The sequence below is a fragment of the Barbus barbus genome, assembly GCF_936440315.1.
Source record: "Barbus barbus genome assembly, chromosome: 36".
Taxonomy (NCBI): domain Eukaryota; kingdom Metazoa; phylum Chordata; class Actinopteri; order Cypriniformes; family Cyprinidae; genus Barbus; species Barbus barbus.
Window position 1 is genome coordinate 22802622 of NC_136714.1, and position 18886 is coordinate 22821507.

General features: G+C 39.9%; 1 protein-coding gene across 3 annotated transcripts; it reads right to left on the minus strand.

The window, feature by feature from the left end:
• Positions 1–637: 637 nt before the first annotated feature.
• On the minus strand, positions 638–18403 carry LOC306856072 (zinc finger protein 532-like). 3 transcript variants are annotated; one of them, XM_079395076.1, is made up of 10 exons: positions 18336–18403; positions 17726–17879; positions 10686–12945; positions 10249–10430; positions 9437–9613; positions 8268–8430; positions 7562–7864; positions 7293–7405; positions 6977–7118; positions 638–2787 (listed from the first exon to the last, which is right to left on the minus strand). In XM_079395076.1, the coding sequence occupies exons 3-10, from the start codon at positions 12918–12920 to the stop codon at positions 2266–2268; spliced, it is 3837 nt and encodes a 1278-aa protein (XP_079251202.1). In that variant the 5' UTR covers positions 12921–12945; positions 17726–17879; positions 18336–18403; the 3' UTR covers positions 638–2265. The 3 variants fall into 3 exon arrangements, with proteins under 3 accessions (XP_079251202.1, XP_079251201.1, XP_079251203.1); XM_079395075.1 differs by lacking the exons at positions 17726–17879; positions 18336–18403 and adding an exon at positions 15382–15465; XM_079395077.1 differs by lacking the exons at positions 17726–17879; positions 18336–18403 and adding an exon at positions 14479–14892.
• Positions 18404–18886: the final 483 nt, after the last annotated feature.

Here is an 18886-nt window from a genome sequence, read left to right on the forward strand (position 1 = left end):
TTAAATATTATGAGAGCAGGACACATGATGGGAGAAGAGTTGGACATGTGACCTCCCACCATCCAAAATGACCATGGAAATCAAAACGCCACACTCTAACACAGTCAGCCTTTTACTTCAAGGAGGTCAATAAACAGCTCAACAACACAATATTTGTTTTGTGAATGTGGTCATGATATCAAGATATCAAAGTTAAAAAAAAGACCAAATTATCTGTGCTACACTATTCGCATTCATTTTTAATGTCAACAACTGTCCATTTCAATAGAAACAAAGATGATATTTCAATCAAACCTATGTGAGGTCCATTATATTTGCCAAGATATTAGGCAAAAAGATTGACATGTAGCACTTTTTACATGGAGAGAGGAAATTCTATAAAATGCTAAAAGATATTCTCTTTAATATCTACCACCATAAAAGCCTCAGATTTACAGTAATTAATTACAAATTTAAAGTCACTATCACCCCTTGTCAACATCGCTGCATTTCACAGTGGTCCCTTATTCTGAGAATCTTGACTTTAAATTCCCTTGTAACCATGGCAACCAAGACCAGTGGCTGAAAGGAAATTGCTTTCAGGCTAATTAAAATGAGGCAAAGCGAGAGCTGAAGCACACAAACTCCATACCGGTTTAGACATGTTAGATATTTGTGTATGTATCATTTATTAATGATAACGTTTTTTGCACAAACATAGAACAAAGTCTACCGAACATCAGCAAGACATTCTATAAAACAGAACAACCACCGTGAATGGCTTCTCTCATGCACATATGCATCCTCAATAGTACTCATTTATCCAAAGGAAAAGAAGAGCAAAATACTGAGTTTCCAGGACAAATGAAAATCGAGAATTAGTACTGAGCTCCTCGTGAAGTGAAACGCTGAAATGAATAGGTTAGAGGGAAAAAATTAAAAGAAATTTTACAGCTCATTTAACATTTTGACCAAAACATTCATTTATAGTGAAGGCAGCTCTTTTTTCCCTTTTTCACACTTAGCATGTGAGTCAGTGGAACACCAACCTCGAGACTATTCCATAACATGCTGCTCTAAATAAAAAAAGTACAAATAAAAAAAAACAAGCACATTGGGTTGATGACAAATCAGCGTTTGGCTTTCGAGCGCCAGAGGCACTTGACCACACTTAAGTATACCAGCACTTATGAATTACTAATTTAAAAAAAATGCAACTATGAGTGGAGCGTCCTACTTTGGAGTTCATATGTAATGAAGAAACTTTGGTTTTAAATAAAACAGCCTACACTGACATATTCGATTTGTTTCATTTGCACTCTCACATATCTGCAGGGCAAAGTGTTTTTGGATTCAAATTACAAATAAAAGCTTCCCAAAGTACCTCAAAATTAAATGGGCATGAATCCAAAATGTGGTTCTTGATGACAGGCCACAGTTGCAACACTGTAGGGTGGTAATAATCCAAAACACAAATATAATCAAACAAACAAGTTATGATTTGGAACAAGCTGCCTGAGAAGAAATGAAGTGAGGAGAATCGTCCAGCTGTGATGACACTTGAACGTAAAAAGCACATATTGATTCAACACGACCTCTTGGCAGTGGCTAAGGTAGATAAAGAACTACTTTCATTTCTTGTTCTTCCGTAGTGCTAAATTATAGTAGTTTTAAATGGACGACTAATTCACAAAACAGAAATGCACCATAAAAAGCTTTCAGGCTCAATTCAACAACCAAATCTTCAGTCAAACGCCATTTTCGGCTGCTTTAGGAGACGATATTCCTGCTTGTGTTGTAGGTTGCGGACTGATTGTCCTTTTTGAGTGCAAAATGTCTCACTGAGAAGAGTAACGGTGACATTCTGTGCACTTTTTTTAGCAGCAGTTCGGAAACTGGGACCGAAAGCATCCCAAGACTGAGACATTTGGACAGCATCTGCTCCCACGAGAAAACAACGAGAACTGTTTAAAATAGAAAATAAAAAGAATCTATAAAAAAGGTCTATCCAACACACATACAAACATCTATCATAAAGTATACAAAATGTGTTCTCATAGATAATTAAATACACATAAATCCGTTTTTAATATATTACACATCTTTAAACACACATTCTGTGTGTATAGATTTATACATTTTGTATATATATGTATGCACAACAAATGAGCATACAAAGAGGCCAGAGTGAAGGAATACGACGCCAAACGCTTCTATACTTACAACATACAAACAAATAATTCCTTGCAAACCAACACCCATCCACTAGGGGGCACTAACTCGCTCTTACTTCTCAGCTGCACTCAGCCGTTTGGACTTAATGAAGGCCATTCCGTGTGTCCGCATGTGTGTGTTTAAGGCTCCCTCTGTTTCAAATGTCTTTGAACATACTTTACATTGAGTATCCGGGATACCGTCGTTGGCGTCTGGGTTGGGCGTGTTTTCTTGTTGCTCATTGTGTCGCCTGAGTCCTTGGGGCTCCTTCAGCTTGTGCACGATGAACAGGTGTCGTGCGAGGGAGTTGTGCGAGGTGTAGCACAGACCGCATTCACGGCACTGGTAGGATGAGACGTCAGTTTTGTGCTGGGGAATGTGCTCGTGGAAACGCACAATGTCCTCTGTGGTAAAGCTACATACTGCGCATTTGTGTGTTTTAAAGACGTTGATCTTTAGCTTCTTTAGCGGCTGTGAGGATGAGCTCTTGGACCGCTGAGTAGAAGTCAACTCTCCTCCTCCGGCCTCCTCCACTTCCTCTTCCCTCTCAGCATCCTCATCTTCAGAGTGGAGCTTTCGTTTAGGACTGGGGACCTGAAGATACAAAATGACAACGTTTTATTAAGAGAACTTTTATTAGTAATACACTGATTTTAAAAATCTGGCTGATAATAAGCAGCTGATAACTATTTGCATGTTAGGGCAGGCAATGGATAATGGCAGATATTTTGTTACATTATAATTGAATTATTTAATGCCCAAACTGGAACAATCTACCTAACACTGTTCGGGAAGCAGACACATTCTGTCAGTTTAAATCTAGATTAAAGACCCATCTCTTTAACCTGGCTTACACATAACACACTATCGCATTTCTATAATTCAAATCCATTAAAGGATTGTTAGGCTGCATTAATTAGGTAAACCGGAACCGGGAACACTTCCCAAAACCCCTGACTGTATCCAGATCAGATGGTGGATCAGCACCTAGAGATGACCTCTACAGCCAGGACACCTAGATGAGCCCCAGAGACTGATCTCCAGTGAAGACCCTGTCTCCAAGACGGCCATCGGGACAAGACCACAGGAAACAGATGAGTCCTTTGCACAATCTGATTCTGCTTTAGCCTAGATTTAAACTGCTGATTTTGTCTGGCCAGAGGAGAATGACACTATTTCGACAAACTATTTCCCCGTCTAAATACTGTAAAGCTGATATAAAGCCACCCAGCTATATATCAAGCCGATGTAAAGCTGCTTTGACACAATTTGCATTGTTAAAAGCGCAATACAAATAATATTGACTTGACTTGATTAAAAAATAAAATAATTTCTTAGCATTTTGTATTTCTTAGTATTTTGTTAGCCAGTCATTATCACAGAACGCAACACATTTTTTATACTGTACATTATAAATTACATTTACCATTGTTATAAAATTAGCATGCCATTAAATATCCAATTTTAACCTATATCATTAAGTAAATAAAATATCTAATAAAACACACATATATACATATATATATATATATAGTGCCTTGCGAAAGTATTCACACCCCTTTATTTTGTCACGTTTTGTTATGTTGCTGGCTTATGTCAAATTGCTTTAAATTACTTTTTTTCCCACATCATTCTACACTCCATACACCATAATGGCAAAGCAAAAAAATTTAAGGTTTTTAACATCTTCGCAAATTTATTAAAAATAAAAAACTTCAAATATTCCATTGCATAAGTATTCAAACCCTTATCTGGGACAGTTAAAAATTTAACTTCATAAGCATTCATATTGCTTATAGATGTTACTACACTTCAAGTGAAGTTAACCTGTGGCAAATTCAATTGAATGGGTATGATTTGGAAAGGCACATGTCTTAATAAAAGGTCTAACATCTGAAAATGCATATCAGAGCAAAAACTAAGCCCTGAGGTCAAAAGAACTGCCTGTAGAGCTCAGAAACAGGTTTGCGTCAAGCCACAAACACATCTGGTGAAGAGTTCAGAAAACATTCTGCTTCATTTAAGGTTCCCAGCATCATGTAGCCTTCATTATCCATAATGGAAGACGTTTGGAACAACTAGAACTCTTCCTAGAGCTGGCCTCCTGGCCAGACTGAGCAACTGATGGAGAGAGGCCTTGTGACCAAGAAGCTGATGGTCACTCTAGTTGAGCTCCATGATTATATATGCAGATAGGAGAAACCTACAAAAGGACAAACATCACCGCAACACTCCACCGATCTGCTTTATGTCGGTGTGGCCAGACTCAATCCTCTCCTCAGTGAAGACACATGAAAACACACTTGGAATTTGCAAAAAAGCAACTAAAGGACCCTCAGACTGCGAGAAACATGATCATCTGGTCTGATTAACCTCAATACCAAGCACCGTGTTTGAAGGAAACCAGGCTCTGCTCATCACCTGCAGAGTACCATCCCAAAAGTAAAGTGTGCTGGTAGCAGCCTCATGCTGTGGGGCTGTTTTTCAGTGGCAGGGACTGAGGAACTCAAAGTAGAAGAAAAGCTTAAATGCACCAAAATATTGAGATAGCCTTAATAAAAACCCAGTCCAGAACATTCAGACCCTCGGACTGGGTAGAAGGTTTACCTTCCAACAGGACAATGACCCAAAGCACACAGCAAGAGTGGTTTATAGACACCTCTATGGATGTGCTTGAGTGGCCCAGCCACAGCCTGGGATTAAACCCAGTCAAATATTTCTGGAGAAACCTGAAAATGTGTGTCTGCCCCCATCCAACCTGACAGAGCTTGAGAGGTGAAGAGATGAGGAAAAGAATGGCAGATAATTGCCAAATGATGATGTGCAAAGCTTGTCGCATCATATCCAAACAATACTTGAGGCTGTAATGGTGCTTCAGCTAAAAACTGAGTTAAGGGATTGAATACATGACAGAATGAGACAGAATTACAACAACAACAAAAATCCAGAAAAACACATTTAAAAAAAGTTATAAATTGATTTTCATTTTAATGAGTCAAATAAGTATTTGACCCCTTCGCAAAACATGACTTAGTACTTGGTGGCAAAACCCTTGTTGGCAATCACAGAGGTCAGCCATTTCTTGTAGTTGGCCACCACATTTGCACACATCTCAGAAGGGATTGTGTCCCACTCCTCTTTGCAGATCCTCTCCAAGTCATTAATGTTTCGAGGCTGACGTTTGGCAACTCGAACCTTCAGCTGCCTTGACATATTTTCTATGGGATTAAGGTCTGGAGACTGGCTAGGCCACTCCAGCACCTTAATGTGCTTCTTCTGTTGCCTTGGCCGTGCGTTTTGGGTCATTGTCATGCTAGGATACCCATCCACGACCCATTTTCAATGCCCTGGCCCTGACAGTACATGGCCCCGTCCATCGTACCTTTGATGCGGTGCAGTTGTCCTGTCCTCTTAGCAGGAAAACACCCCCAAAGCATAATGTTTCCTCCTCCATGTTTGACGGTGGGGATGGTGTTCTTGGGGTCATTCCTCCTCCTAACATGGCGAGTTGAGTTGATGGCAAAGAGCTGGATTTTGGTCTCATCTGACCACAACACTCTCACCCAGTTCTCCTCTGAATCATTGACAAACTTCAGACGGGCCTGTACATGTGCTTTCTTGAGCAGGGGGACCTTGCGGGCGCTGCAGGATTTCAGTCCTTCACGGCGTAGTGTGTTACCAATTGTTTTCTTGGTGACTATGGTCCCTGCTGCCTTGAGATCATTGACAAGATCCTCCCATGTAGTTCTGGGCTGATTCCTCACCGTTCTCATGATCATTGAAACTCCACGAGGTGAGATCTTGAATGGAGCACCAGTCCTAGGGAGATTGACACTTATTTTGTGTTTCTTCCATTTGTGAATAATCGCACCAACTGTTGTCACCTTCTCACCAAGCTGCTTGGCGATGGACTTGTAGCCCATTCCAGTGCTCCTAATCTCAGCTCCTTACCTGTATAAAAGACACCTGGGAGCCAGAAATCTTGCTGATTGATAGGGGATAAAATACTTGACTCATTACAATGCAAATCAATTTATAACTTTTTTGAAATGCGTTTTTCTATTTTTTTGTTGTTATTCTGTCTCTCACTGTTAAAATAAACCTACCATTAAAATATAGACTGATCATTTCTATGTCAGTGGGAATATGTACAAAATTAGCAGGGGATCAAAAAAAATTTTCCCCCCTACTGTATGTTTATACAATACAGTTAAAAAGTTTGGGGTCAGTTCGTTTTTGTTTATCTGTACTTTTATTCAGCAAGTATACATTACACTGATCAAAAGTGACAGTAAAGATATTCAGAATGTTAAAAATATATATATTTCAAATAAATGCTGTTTTTTTAACTTCCTGTTCTTTAAAAAATCCCGAAAAAAGGATAGTTTCCAAAAAAACAGCCGCACCACTATTTTGAACATTGATAATATTAAGAAATGTTTCTTGAGCAGTAAATCAGCATATTAGATATGAAGGATAATTTGAGTCTGAACACTGGAGTAATGAATGCTCAATTCAACTTTGCCATTACAGAAATACATTTCCTTTTAAAATATATTAAATTAGAAAACATTTCTTTTAAATTGTAACAATATTTCACATTATCACTGTTTTTACTGTATTTTTAATCAAATAATTGCAACCATGAGGAGCATAAGATTCTTCTCTCGAACACTTTTTAAAAAAAATCTTACCAAACTTTTGAACGGTCATGTACATCTATCTAATGCTTTTGCAACAATACCAGACAATACAGACCCAAATGTGCTAGTCCGTTGGTTACCTGCTCTTTGTCTGGGGTGGCCTCTGCACTGTTGGAATCTGCCGGAAGCTTGGCCTCTGTGTCTTGGATGCCATGCATCAACTGAATGTGTTTCTCTAGCAGCAGTCTTTTGGTGAAAGTGCGACTGGGTTCTGGGCAGTGTCTGAGGAAACCCAAGAGAGATCTGTTTGACACTCGTAAGTGTTTGTGATTAGCTTTAATGTAAAATTAAGTGTCAAAACTTTAACATGCAGATGTGAGGGACTGAGAATTTAATTCACAAGCACAGATGAAACAAATGAAAACTTTGATGGGTTCAGAAACACATGATACTCACAGACACGAGTAAACCTTCTGTAGGCCCTTGTGTTTGATTCGGTTGTGTCTACATAAACTGTGAGAGGAACTGAAGGACTTTTCGCACTGTCGACATGGATGCTTTTTCAATTGCTGGTGTAGCAGAAATAAAATTATTTATTATAATCATGCCAATATGTGTGCAATAATGTACAGGAATTCAACATGGTTCATAATGTGCCCTAAAGCTCGGGTCTCAATCATGAGACTCAAGAGTTTGAAACATCTAATAAAACAGCTATATTTTACCTTCCCATGCTCTCTTTTCATGTGAGCGATGAAGACTTCTCTCTGTGTAAACAAGCGGTCGCACTCCCTGCAGGTCCAGCCAGGGCAGGAGATGGACAGCGGGGCTTTTTTGGGAAGGTCTGTCCCATTACTATTCTTTTTTGTTGGGGATGTTGGCTTCCTCTCTGCTTTCTCAAGGCTGCTGATAGAGACACCCTCTTTGTTGTTATTCGGGCTCATGGAATTAGTAGGTTTGGAGCTGAGAGGGAGATTGATGCCCAGGTTTGGAGGGCCCTCGATGGTCTTTAAGATGCCGTGCATGGACTTGAAAGAAATAAAAAATGTAATATTAATAAAACAGTAAATAATAATACAATTAATTGTATGTTTTTATTAGGACTGTCAAATCGATTAATTGCGATTAATCGCATCCAGAATAAAAGTTGTTGTTTACATAATATATATTTCTTAAATATATACATGTATGTATGTGTATTTATATATACAAATAAATATATACACAACACACACATATATTATGTAAACATAAACTTTTTTTCGGATGCGATTAATTGCAATTAATCGATTTAATAGCCCTAAGATTTATTATTATTTATTGTAAACAAAGATTTTAATGTAAAATTAATTTAAACATAATAATTTTAATTCATTTAAATGACCTGGCCAATGACAATTAATAACAATTTTCATTGATTTATTCCCTTACTTTAATATGATCCAACATGAGCTGCTTTTGGGCGTAGTGCATCGAACAGTCCGGACACTTGAAGACAGACACTTTCTGACTGGATATGTGCTGGTCAAAGTGTGTGTAGAGCAAAGTCTGCTGGGTAAAAACGGTGTCACACATGGAACACTTGTAGATCAGCCTGCAAAACAACACACACCAGTGAAGAGAGTATTTTCTAAAATGCTTCGTTTGCTTGTTTTTGCTTGTGTAGGTGTTCATTCCTACTTCTCATTACAAGGTTTAATACCTTTGGTTGAACAAAACAAACATTTTCTTTCTCGCCCTAGAGTAAATCTATTGTTGTGTTGAAGGAATTATGATTGTTGAAAGTGCCACTTGTCAGCTCATTTATGTGTCAAACATCTGCATTAAACATTCGCATTGTCAATAAGCCAGCTGATCATATTTCCAACATGGATAAAGGTAACACAGGAAGTGCAAACAAACTATCTGGCCTTTTCATTAACAAGTGCTGATGAACACGACAGGCTTTCTGGGGGGGGTGGTCGGGTTCAAAGAGAGGACACAGTAATTAAAGCCAACATGCATAATTTCTTTCTGCTCCTGAAAAGGAACATATTTGACACACCTATCGAGTTTCCCTCCATTCTACTAATAAGAAGTTATTTTGTCATAAAGATGGCAGTGTTAGCACAAAGCGTGCATTTGCACTGTTAGAAAATAACTGGATAGTGTTTTAATTTAGTGAAAAAACAACCCACAATGCATAAATACCCATCAGTATCATCTGCAATAAACTTTATTACACAGCTCAATGAAATACTTGATTCTAATTGGTCACTCACTGAAATCTGAGGTCAAATATTCTTGTATAATATCTGCTCTACTGTATAACTAACCATTTTCCCAGAAAAACATAGCTGATAATACAATTACTTCAACTCAAATCAATATTTCACATCTATTTACTCATTTGGTAAGTAATAAATAGAGTATAGGATCTGATGACCCAGATGGGTTTATTTTGGTATAATGAATGGCTATTTATGCATTATCACTTATGGTTTCTCCAAAAAAAAAAAAAAATGATTTCCACCTTCAAAACAATGAGAGAGAAAAATAGAAACTGGACATCACACAGACACCATTTTATTAATTATATGAATTTATAAGAAAAGACTCACTTAGGCTCTCCAATTTTAACTCCTGGATGCTGGGTGTAGGCATGAGAATGTGTACCGGGGGCTGATTTAAAAGCCATGGGGCAGATGGGGCATTTGTAGAAGATTTCACAGTGGGATCCCTGAATGTGTGACTTGAGAGCAGCAACATCAGCGAAGATGACACTACAGTGAACACAGCTTAAAGACGAAAAAAGAAAGTGTTACTGTTGAATATAACCTAAACCTCTTTTTTTGTTTCCGTAATCGATGCCAGCCACCTTTAATGCGGCATCAATCATGGGTGAATGGCAGAATAATAACAGTAAATAGCTCCATGATTGCCATTTTGAAAGCATGACGAGCCCTCATTTCATGTTCCACTCAAAACCAATTAAACACTTAGGCACATTTTGTATTTCAATACATGTTTTATGCATAAATAGAAGCTTTTATGTCAACTCAGAAATAAGAACAGGTCAGCAGACGTGGATACAGTCATCACAGAATGTCATGATTCGATACTCTCACAATACTTAGTTCTTGTAAAAGAATACCTGATATATCACACTACATTTTTTATATCCACAATGCATGTTATCACATTTTTTAATTGAATTGTGATCCGTTATGTTGTGGCATGAAGTATTGTTACACCCCAGTGGTCAGTGAAGATAACTACACAGTTTTGCTGATCTATGGGTAAGGTTAAAATCCTCCAGTACTTAGCATAAATAAATAAATATTTAATTTACTTGCAAAAAAAAAAGACATTTCTTGAAAGCATGGAGCTTCTTTTTGGCCTTGACAGTTATAGAGAATAATGCAGTACTAACCGGTAGCCCACTCTACGTGTGTAGTGCAGGCAGTTCCTGGTCACATGAGACTGAAAATGGACAGATCGACAGATGGCTCCACATTCAGGGCAGATATATGGAGACTTGTGCTGATGGATCCGCTGATGGGAAGCAAAGCTACACTGGTTTGGCAGTAGCATTTGGCAAATGGTGCAGGTTTTCTGTTTCAATTGAAGAATAAGCAAAAGCAAATTGTTCAAAATACCTTTAATAAAACTTTTAACTATTTCTGTATATGAAAGAGGAAACCAGGGTTGTACTCGAGACTGAGCTCTTCTGGTCTTGGTCTTTACTTGAACTCAACCTGCTCAAGTCTGAGCCTGGACTTGGTCTCAAATAAACCGGTCTCGACTACAACGCTGGAAGAAGCTAATGGCCATTTCAACTCTTACATCACAATTAATTCATGCACCCACCTGTCCACTGGATTCGGGAGCCTGCTGGTAGTGCATTGCAAGAGATGACTCTTCCTGAAATGTCTCATTACATTCCAAGCACTTCAGACTCGATCTGCAGACCTTGGAGACATCCTTATCTAGAGGCATGGCAGCCACAATAGGAGCCGAAGAGGGTGCAGAGATAACTGTGGTTGGGTTTCCTTTCCCTGGACTCCCCACTACAGAGGATCCAAGGTTAGCTGAAGAGGTGGGAGCACTGGAGGTTACTGATGGAGCAAGGATCATCTGGTCAGCTGGAATTGGCTTCAAGATGAGGTGAGAACACTGCATGACAACCCCTTTGTCTTTGTGGCCCCTAGCATGTGATAGAAGGCTGCACTTGTTGTAGAAGACTAGGTTTTTGGCGCAGTGGTTGCAAGTGACCTCAATGCGGACACTTCTACGGTCATAATGCTGAGTGAGGCTTTTTTCCAGGGCAAAGGAATCACCACATTCCAAGCATTTGTACCCACGGGATGGTAAAGATATACAGGCAGAAACTGGAGGGCTGAGATTGGGTACATAAACTGGTACAGGGTTAATGCTACTCAAAACTTTATTGAAGGCCTCTACCACTGAACTTTGAGAGCTGGTTAAGACCTGGACCCGAGACACTTTCTTCTGTTGTTGTTGGGGCTTGGTCAGGACCTGGTGGAGCTCAGCCGCTGATGCATTCTGAGGCAAGAGATTTAAGTTGGTTAGGTGGACAGTCTTTGGCACAAGTTTGGTGTTTGTTAGGCTGGAAGCAGGCACCATGACAGTTTGTTGCTGAATGGCATTAGCAGCTTTAAGGATGGCACTGCTGGCACTCTGAACAGATGCCGCTGGTATGACAGTGGCTTTTACAGTCGTATTGTTGGTAAGTTTCAGGTTAATCACTTGGGAGCCTGCTGTCTTAACGGCTGAGACAGGTAAGAAGGCAGTGGCCACGGGCTTGATGGTCATTTGTTTAGTTACCTCAATGGCAGAGCCTCCAGAAGTTGCTACTACTGTGGTCGGCAATGTTCTCGTGGGAGATGAGAAAACAGAAGGCAATGTTGAAGAGGACAGCAAAGAAGAGACGACATTGGGTGCTGAATCGATACCTTTCTTCAAGACTTCAGGATCAAACTCGGGCAGGACTCTGGTAACTGTCCTCTTGATCTGCCCTGAAGATGTCTTGATCGTTTTGATGCGGACTTTGGGAATGACTGGTATCGATCCTGCTGGAGATGCAGGAGACTCTTTGCTGCTGCTTTCACTGGTAACACTGCAAGGACTCTCAGGTTGTTTTGAGAGCACCTTCTTGCCAAGCTCCAGAGCTGACTCCTGCTCTGGTGATTTATCTGTAACCTTTGGGATCTCTTTAGCCTCTCTGGGTGAATCTCGAGGTGTGGCTAAGGATTCTGGAGACATTGCTTCTGTGCTAGCTTTCTTTGCACTAAGTGCTGCAATTGCAGCAATGCAGGATGAGAGCTTTGCAGATGATTTGGCCTTGGCTTGGGAGAGGTTGGTCACATTCAACTCGACGACCGGTTCTCCAAGCTCTTTTGCTTCTTGGCATCTTTCTTTGGAGTGTTCCTCAGTTTTTCTTGGTTTTTGAGATTCATATAGGTTTGAGTGTCCCACTGTGCCATTTGCGCTACTATTCTCAACTTTCAAATGATTGTAATTGCCATTTGTTCTTGGCCTAGTTGGACCATCTGGTTTGGTGTGTTGGGAACGAGGCTCTTCCGTCTTTGCACTCAGACTGGTTAGAGGGTTTGGTCTAAACTGTAAATTACCTTGTTTGTCGGCAGGGTCATCTACTTCAATTTTGTCATCATCATCAAATTCTTCGGCACTAGAGATGGGACTGAACTGGTTAAATGTGGAGATATTTCCTGCAATCCCGTGGATTTCGCCTTTTTGAAGCTTGTTGCTCTCTTTGCTGTATCTGTTGTTGGGTGACACGGACAAGAAACCATTGTGCAGTCCATTTCCAACAGTGGGATGAACATCCTTCTCTGAGAGATGTTCAGTGGCATCAAAATTCCGGACGTTCTTAACAATAACACTAACCCCAACATCTGGACCAGAGGAGACATGGGAATCCTCTTCATGTTGGGCATTGTGTTTGAGTTGTCCCTCATGATCATCATGGCCGGACTCAATGGCAGCCTTGGGATCAACCATATCAGGAATGTCAAATGCAGCAAGCAGATCATCAAAGTCTGGAGTTTTCATGTCGCCCATAGTCTTATGAGAATGAGCTAAACACCTTTAAGAAACAAAGGAAAGACATTCCATTACAATTAGAGAAGGGAAAATTAGATTTATTATAGGAATTATTAGATTCAAGACAAAAAAGATAATATGGACAACAGAAATGAACTACACAATATATAAAATATGTAAAACCAGTGCTTAATGTCTTTAAGGCATTACAACTTTTCAAAACCTATGTACCAAAATGCAGAAACTGCAACTTTTTACTATCATTTAAAAAAAAATACTGTCAAACAGGCAGCATTTTTAATGAAGGTGGCAGAAAATGCACCTGATATAATCTGACTACTCTCTCTTTCATCCTCACTGATCTGCAACAAGCCTCCGTACTTTTATCTTCTCATTAAATAAGATCATAATTCACTTTGCATAAGATCCAAAAAATTAGAAATGTAGAAACCTCTTTATCTGAATGACTAATGTGTGCTATATTTAAACCTGCCTGTAGGTACCAATAAAAATACCTCTCACTGGAGACACAAATTTAGTCAGTTAAATGCATGTGAATTATTTGTACATGGCATACTGTAAACAGTCTATCAGTAAATAAATCTGTATATAAAGGCTCTGAAAACGGTAGGAATGGCCCGAATACAACATGTAGAACACAATCTAACATTAAAAAGGAGAGAAACAGAAAACTGTATCTTTGCAACCAAATATGATGTACAGCGCTATTGGAAACATCTTTTCTTAATAAAGTTTTATTTATTTTAGAATTTAATTTTATTATTAAATAAGAAAGTTTTTTATTTAAAATTGTTATACAACAAAATGCAACCAATAAAGGATTTAAATATAGGAAATTAATAAAGGATTAAAACATATAAAAATAAATAATTTAATATAAAAATAAATAATTTAATCCCCTGAATAATTTATTTTTGTATATTTTTTATTTTTACAGATTTGGTTCTAATTAGTTGATCCTAAAATATTAATACTCAATAAAAACACAATCGCATATGAACATCACTATTTTGGCATATTTAAAGTGCTAAGAGTAAAGAAGATAAAGCTGTGTTGTGCTAGTAAGGTTAGCCACCCCCCATTACTCCTGCTACTGCTGCTTTTATTGAAATGGAAGAGAGCACTGCAGCCCTGCCTCCATTACAGCTAATAACATCTGCACGCACAGGGTGCGCAGGGCCAAGACGGCCTTCCCCGAACACAATGGAGCCAATGTGGTAAGGCATGTAAGCACAGAAGGAACAGCAAACAAAAGACAGAAAAAGAATGAGAGAAATAACAGGAACAAGAGGATTTTAATGAAAGACATTAAGCTGTTGAAGCCAGTATGGGGCCTAAACACATTTACAGCCGAGCAGCCTGATTTCAAATGAGAGTGTCGCTCACAGGAAAACAACTGTGATTCTTGGGTTTCTATCCGAGGCCTTTAAAAGCAGGCTGGTGTACGACGCAGTAGCCCAACTATCAGAACAATACAAAATATCACACATAATAAAAGAGAACACACACATGCAAACATATAGAAGTGGAAACATGCAAATGAGCCACTCCTCACCCTCGGTGTTCCGACAACTAGAGCAAACAATCTTGCTTTCCTTCCCTTCTTCCTTCCTCTCACCACCTCCACAACAAAACACCACCACCACCCTCCTCCTCCTTTCTCCCTGACAGCAGAGGAAAAAAAAAATCCACTTTTTGCACTAGGCAGGGCCCTTCAAGAAACGATCCACCAGGAGGAAAGGCACGCCAGAGACCATTCTGGATGGTGACCACCATGAATAACAGCACACAGTGACCCACGGTCACCATATCTGCTCAGTTCTCATGGCTGCCGCCCGGCCCTGACGTGCATAGCCGTCTGGAGGTGCGCAAAGACCGCCTCTCTAGCGTCTCTGCTCTGGGCTGCATCACTCTTGAAGACCCCTCTGCCATTTTGGCTGCCATGAAGCAGTCGCTATCTGCCTGTAGCACAGTGACTGTATTGTTTCCGAGCCTCCTCGTCTGCCTCAAACCGGTTTCAGCCGGTTCCGGTCACCCTGCATAATGTGTGTACTGCAGTGCAGCCACACTGGAGACACAGAAGCTGGCCGTTTCTTCATCAAATCTTTGATATTCCTGCAAAATATTCTTGCTTTGAATGTGTGTTAATATTACCGAAGAGGTTTGTGTTCAGAATGCATGTGCAGTTGACGTTGCCGAGCCGAATCAAATGCTAGGCCTGAAAAACACAGACTGTGGAGGACGTTTATGAAAAATACATGCACACCAGAGGCTGGTTTATATAGATGGATGGATGAATGAGAGAAGGAAAAATGAAAAGCCAAAAAGCAGATGCACATTCCAAAGGAAGACCACAAGCACTGTGTAAACTAAAACCACAAGATGAGCACCGTTTCTTGACAGAAGAAAACAAGACACAGAGATAGTAAGTAGAATTTAAACAGGCTCGGTACCTGACCTCTTTTTGATTGTGCCTCTCGGTTTTACCCCATTCTGCAGGACTGGACTGCTTCTACTTCCTTCTCTGCCTCCCCTCTCCCTCTCTCTCTCTCTCCCTCACTCTCACACTCTCCATGGTCCCTGTTCCTCTCTTCTAGCCAGTGTCCCTGCTTCCTCCTCTCGCCTTTCCCCCCGAAAACCGCTGAGAAACACGGCTCTTTCTCAATTAAAATCAGCTGCTCGTCCCCTAATCCTCTAGCCCTGGGCAACCGTGTCCGGTCTCTGCCAAGCGAGAGAGAAAACAAAGGCCGTGACACGTAGAAAAACACACACACAGAGACACACAAACAGGGAAAAAGCAGGCTCTCGCCCTACCCCGCTTCGCCACGGCCCTACTACCGGGAATCTTTGTGGAAAGGCTTATATGCAAGACGTCAGTCCAGCCAGGCCCCATTCTGTACGAGTGTGATTATTTTTCCCTTCACTTAGAGCCTGCTGATTCCCGTTCTATAGGTCACTCTCTCCTCTGCTGATGCACACGGCAACGCAGGGAGGAAGGGGGCAGTGTTCTGACAAGCAGCCCTGGCCTTTTGTCTTTGCCTGCACTCGTCGGGGGGAGGGGGACACGGGGATGAGACTCTCTGGCTCAAGACTGCAACCAGCTGCTGCAGCCAAAGAAGACAAACAGCTTCGAGGAGAGAGAGTGAGGAACAGACAGAAAGGAGAGGTGGAGAAAAAATGAGGGAATATGAGACGGGACTGGAAGGAGGGGTGTAAGGGGAGAAGGGAATCTTCTGGAATGACGTTTGCAGAGAGATTGCGAGCAGGAAGAACAAAGGCCCATGATGGTGTTGGCTAGCTTGCAATAAAATCATGTATGTGTGTTGTTTTTTTCATGCAGGTGCATAGAGAAACATTCACTCCAATAGGGTCAGGCATATCTGTAGCATTTTTTACGGTAAGAACCTTACAGAAGCTTTAGTGACACGATTTACAATGCAGTGTCTTGGTGTTGTTCTCTTAAAAGATGGCACCATTTGCTAAGCTGCTAATATAAAAATAAGCGCTAGATGTTCTTGTTTATGTCATTTGGCCTTTGCCAAGCAAACAAACTACTCTGAGACACCCTAACAATGCTAAAGTCAAATGCTATTTCCAACACTAGCCAAACTAATCCATGAACATATGTACTCACATATGAGTACAAAACAGAATCTGCTTTGTATAACTATATTCGCAACATTTTGTACTTGTCTAATCTGATGTGAAATTGAATATTCAGTTAGATTTTTTCCATTGGTAATTGAGTGGACTGTGAAAAGCGAATGCGAAATTACAAAACACAGTGGCTAAATAGTTGTTTGGCTGTTGGTTAGCGTTATCCAATAGTGCCGCACAGTCTACATGATGACATCAGCAGTGAAGTCATTTCACAGGATGAGCAAGTTAAAGCGTTTTGATTTTACAAAGCCATTTTTTTGTTGAAAAAAAAGCATTCATGATATGAGCAAGACATGCATTAGGGTCAATTTTAATTCCCTTCTGGCTTTAAATAAAAATGGAGAAAGATGTATTTCAAAGATAATAATTTATTAAAAATTAAAGAAAATTATGACTGAATATTCAATATTTAATAATCAATGAGAAAATAAAAATGTAGGACGCAACTTTAATTTATCCATTGTGAGTTGACTGGATTGTGAGAAGTGAGCGTTATGTACCAAGATGCAGCCAAACTGAACGCCACTTTACAAAAACATAATGCCTTATAGTTGTTTGGCTATTTGTTAACATCATCCAATAGCATTGCACGGCCTGCATGAGGTCATCAGCTGTAAAGTTGTTTCACAAGATGAGCTAAGCTACAGCATTTTGATTTAATATTTTATTAAATGAATTATTTTTATAAATATAAAAACATATATAATTAAATTGTCAAATAATCTTTAGCAGTACAAGTAACACATGCAATAAGAAATTTGATTTTGATTTCATGTTAATGTTATATTCCTACTATAATGCATTATATAAAGTAAAGGAGGTTGTTCATTGTGGCCTACATGAGGCTTCTTTAGCCCTGGCCCCTGAATCATTTACAAGGCACTGAGCGGTTCACTTCTGATGACTTCTGCAATGAGAAGAACATGAATGCATGTAGCTATTGCACATCAAACCAACAGACTCAAAGTACAACGAACGAAATCACCCATTCAAACCAGAAAACCATGACGGCAGCAAAGCTACGGCCAATAAATACATGTCTGCTCTCCGCTAGACCCCATTATCAGCAACCCTCCTGGCCTACCACTATGACAGCTATCAGAAGGACCCATTCAAAGAGCAAAGAACAGATGCTGACCTACCTGTGGGTTATTGTAAGAAAAGGCTGTCTCAATTAAAAGCTTGCATGTGAGGGCTCTTCTTCTCAGCAGGGCAGCAAAGGCAAATATCAAAGAAAGCAAGAAGGCCAGCCATGATTCTTGCTGCACCACCAAATTCAGCTATGCACAGCACAACCTGGAATGACAGACATCATCAGTATGCATGAAAGAGGGACTCAGGAATACATTGCAGTGCTGTCAAAAAGCATTGCAAAACGTTGCTCATGGGTGCAAGCAGCCCTCATGACAGCACAGCTCTAAAATGATCGAGAATGCATGGCTTTCCCCTGCCGACTACAGCAGTAAGACATGGAGAGACTGCTGCCCACCCCCCCCCGAGATGTAAGCGCAGTCACATGACTGCCTGTGTCCTATTGATTCCTCATATCGTGTCATAATACTGCCAGCTGAAACATTATTGCTACATTCGAGTTTCAAAACGTTCCATGACGCCACCACGAAGCGGAGAATTTATTCGCACTTATTAACGGATTATTGAGTTTTTTTTGCCATATTGGAAATGTTCTCTCCAAGGTTGCCTAAAAGGCTTCGGTATGAAACGAATATTTGCGTTATATAATCAATTACGTACTTCACAGCTTTAATATCGTGCGCTGAGATTTTATTTTGTGACTGTGACTGACAATCCCACAAATCATTGCGATTATCACGACGACACGATTCGGTTCTTTTGAACAGTTCATTTCCAACAATGATTCAGTGAATCTTATTACGTATTTATAACGTTTTGTTTCATGTGAATTTGGCCTCGGTTATAATTCAAAGTGTCAAAAAGACATTTAGAACCGAAATATTCACAGACTGAAACACTTATATTCTACATACTCTTGGCAGAAAAACGTTTTTGCACATTTTAATAAAACGTTAAAACCAACTCTTGTACGCGTGTATCAAGCTGTGATACAAACAGTTATTATTAGCTTTATTATTAGCATTAAACAAATAGAAGTACAATATGACTGACTGCGAATCGGACATGTCCGAAAGTTTTGTTCTCGGTTCTTTTGGACCACTGGTTCATGAACCGTTTAGTCCATGAACGGGTTCAACTGAGTCATTGAAAGGATCCGACTCATAAGAACGATTCATTCACTTGGAAATGAAAATCTTGATTTTCTCAAA

Bases quoted from the DNA above. Each gene is read 5' to 3' on its own strand.
- LOC306856072 (XM_079395076.1), bottom strand. From the start codon at position 12,920: ATGGGCGACATGAAAACTCCAGACTTTGATGATCTGCTTGCTGCATTT. The intron at 10,431-10,685 runs GTGGGTGCATGA...CAATTGAAACAG, and splicing joins CTCCCGAATCCAGTGGACAG to AAAACCTGCACCATTTGCCA. The intron at 7,119-7,292 runs GTGAGTATCATG...GGGTTTCCTCAG, and splicing joins CAGAAGGTTTACTCGTGTCT to ACACTGCCCAGAACCCAGTC.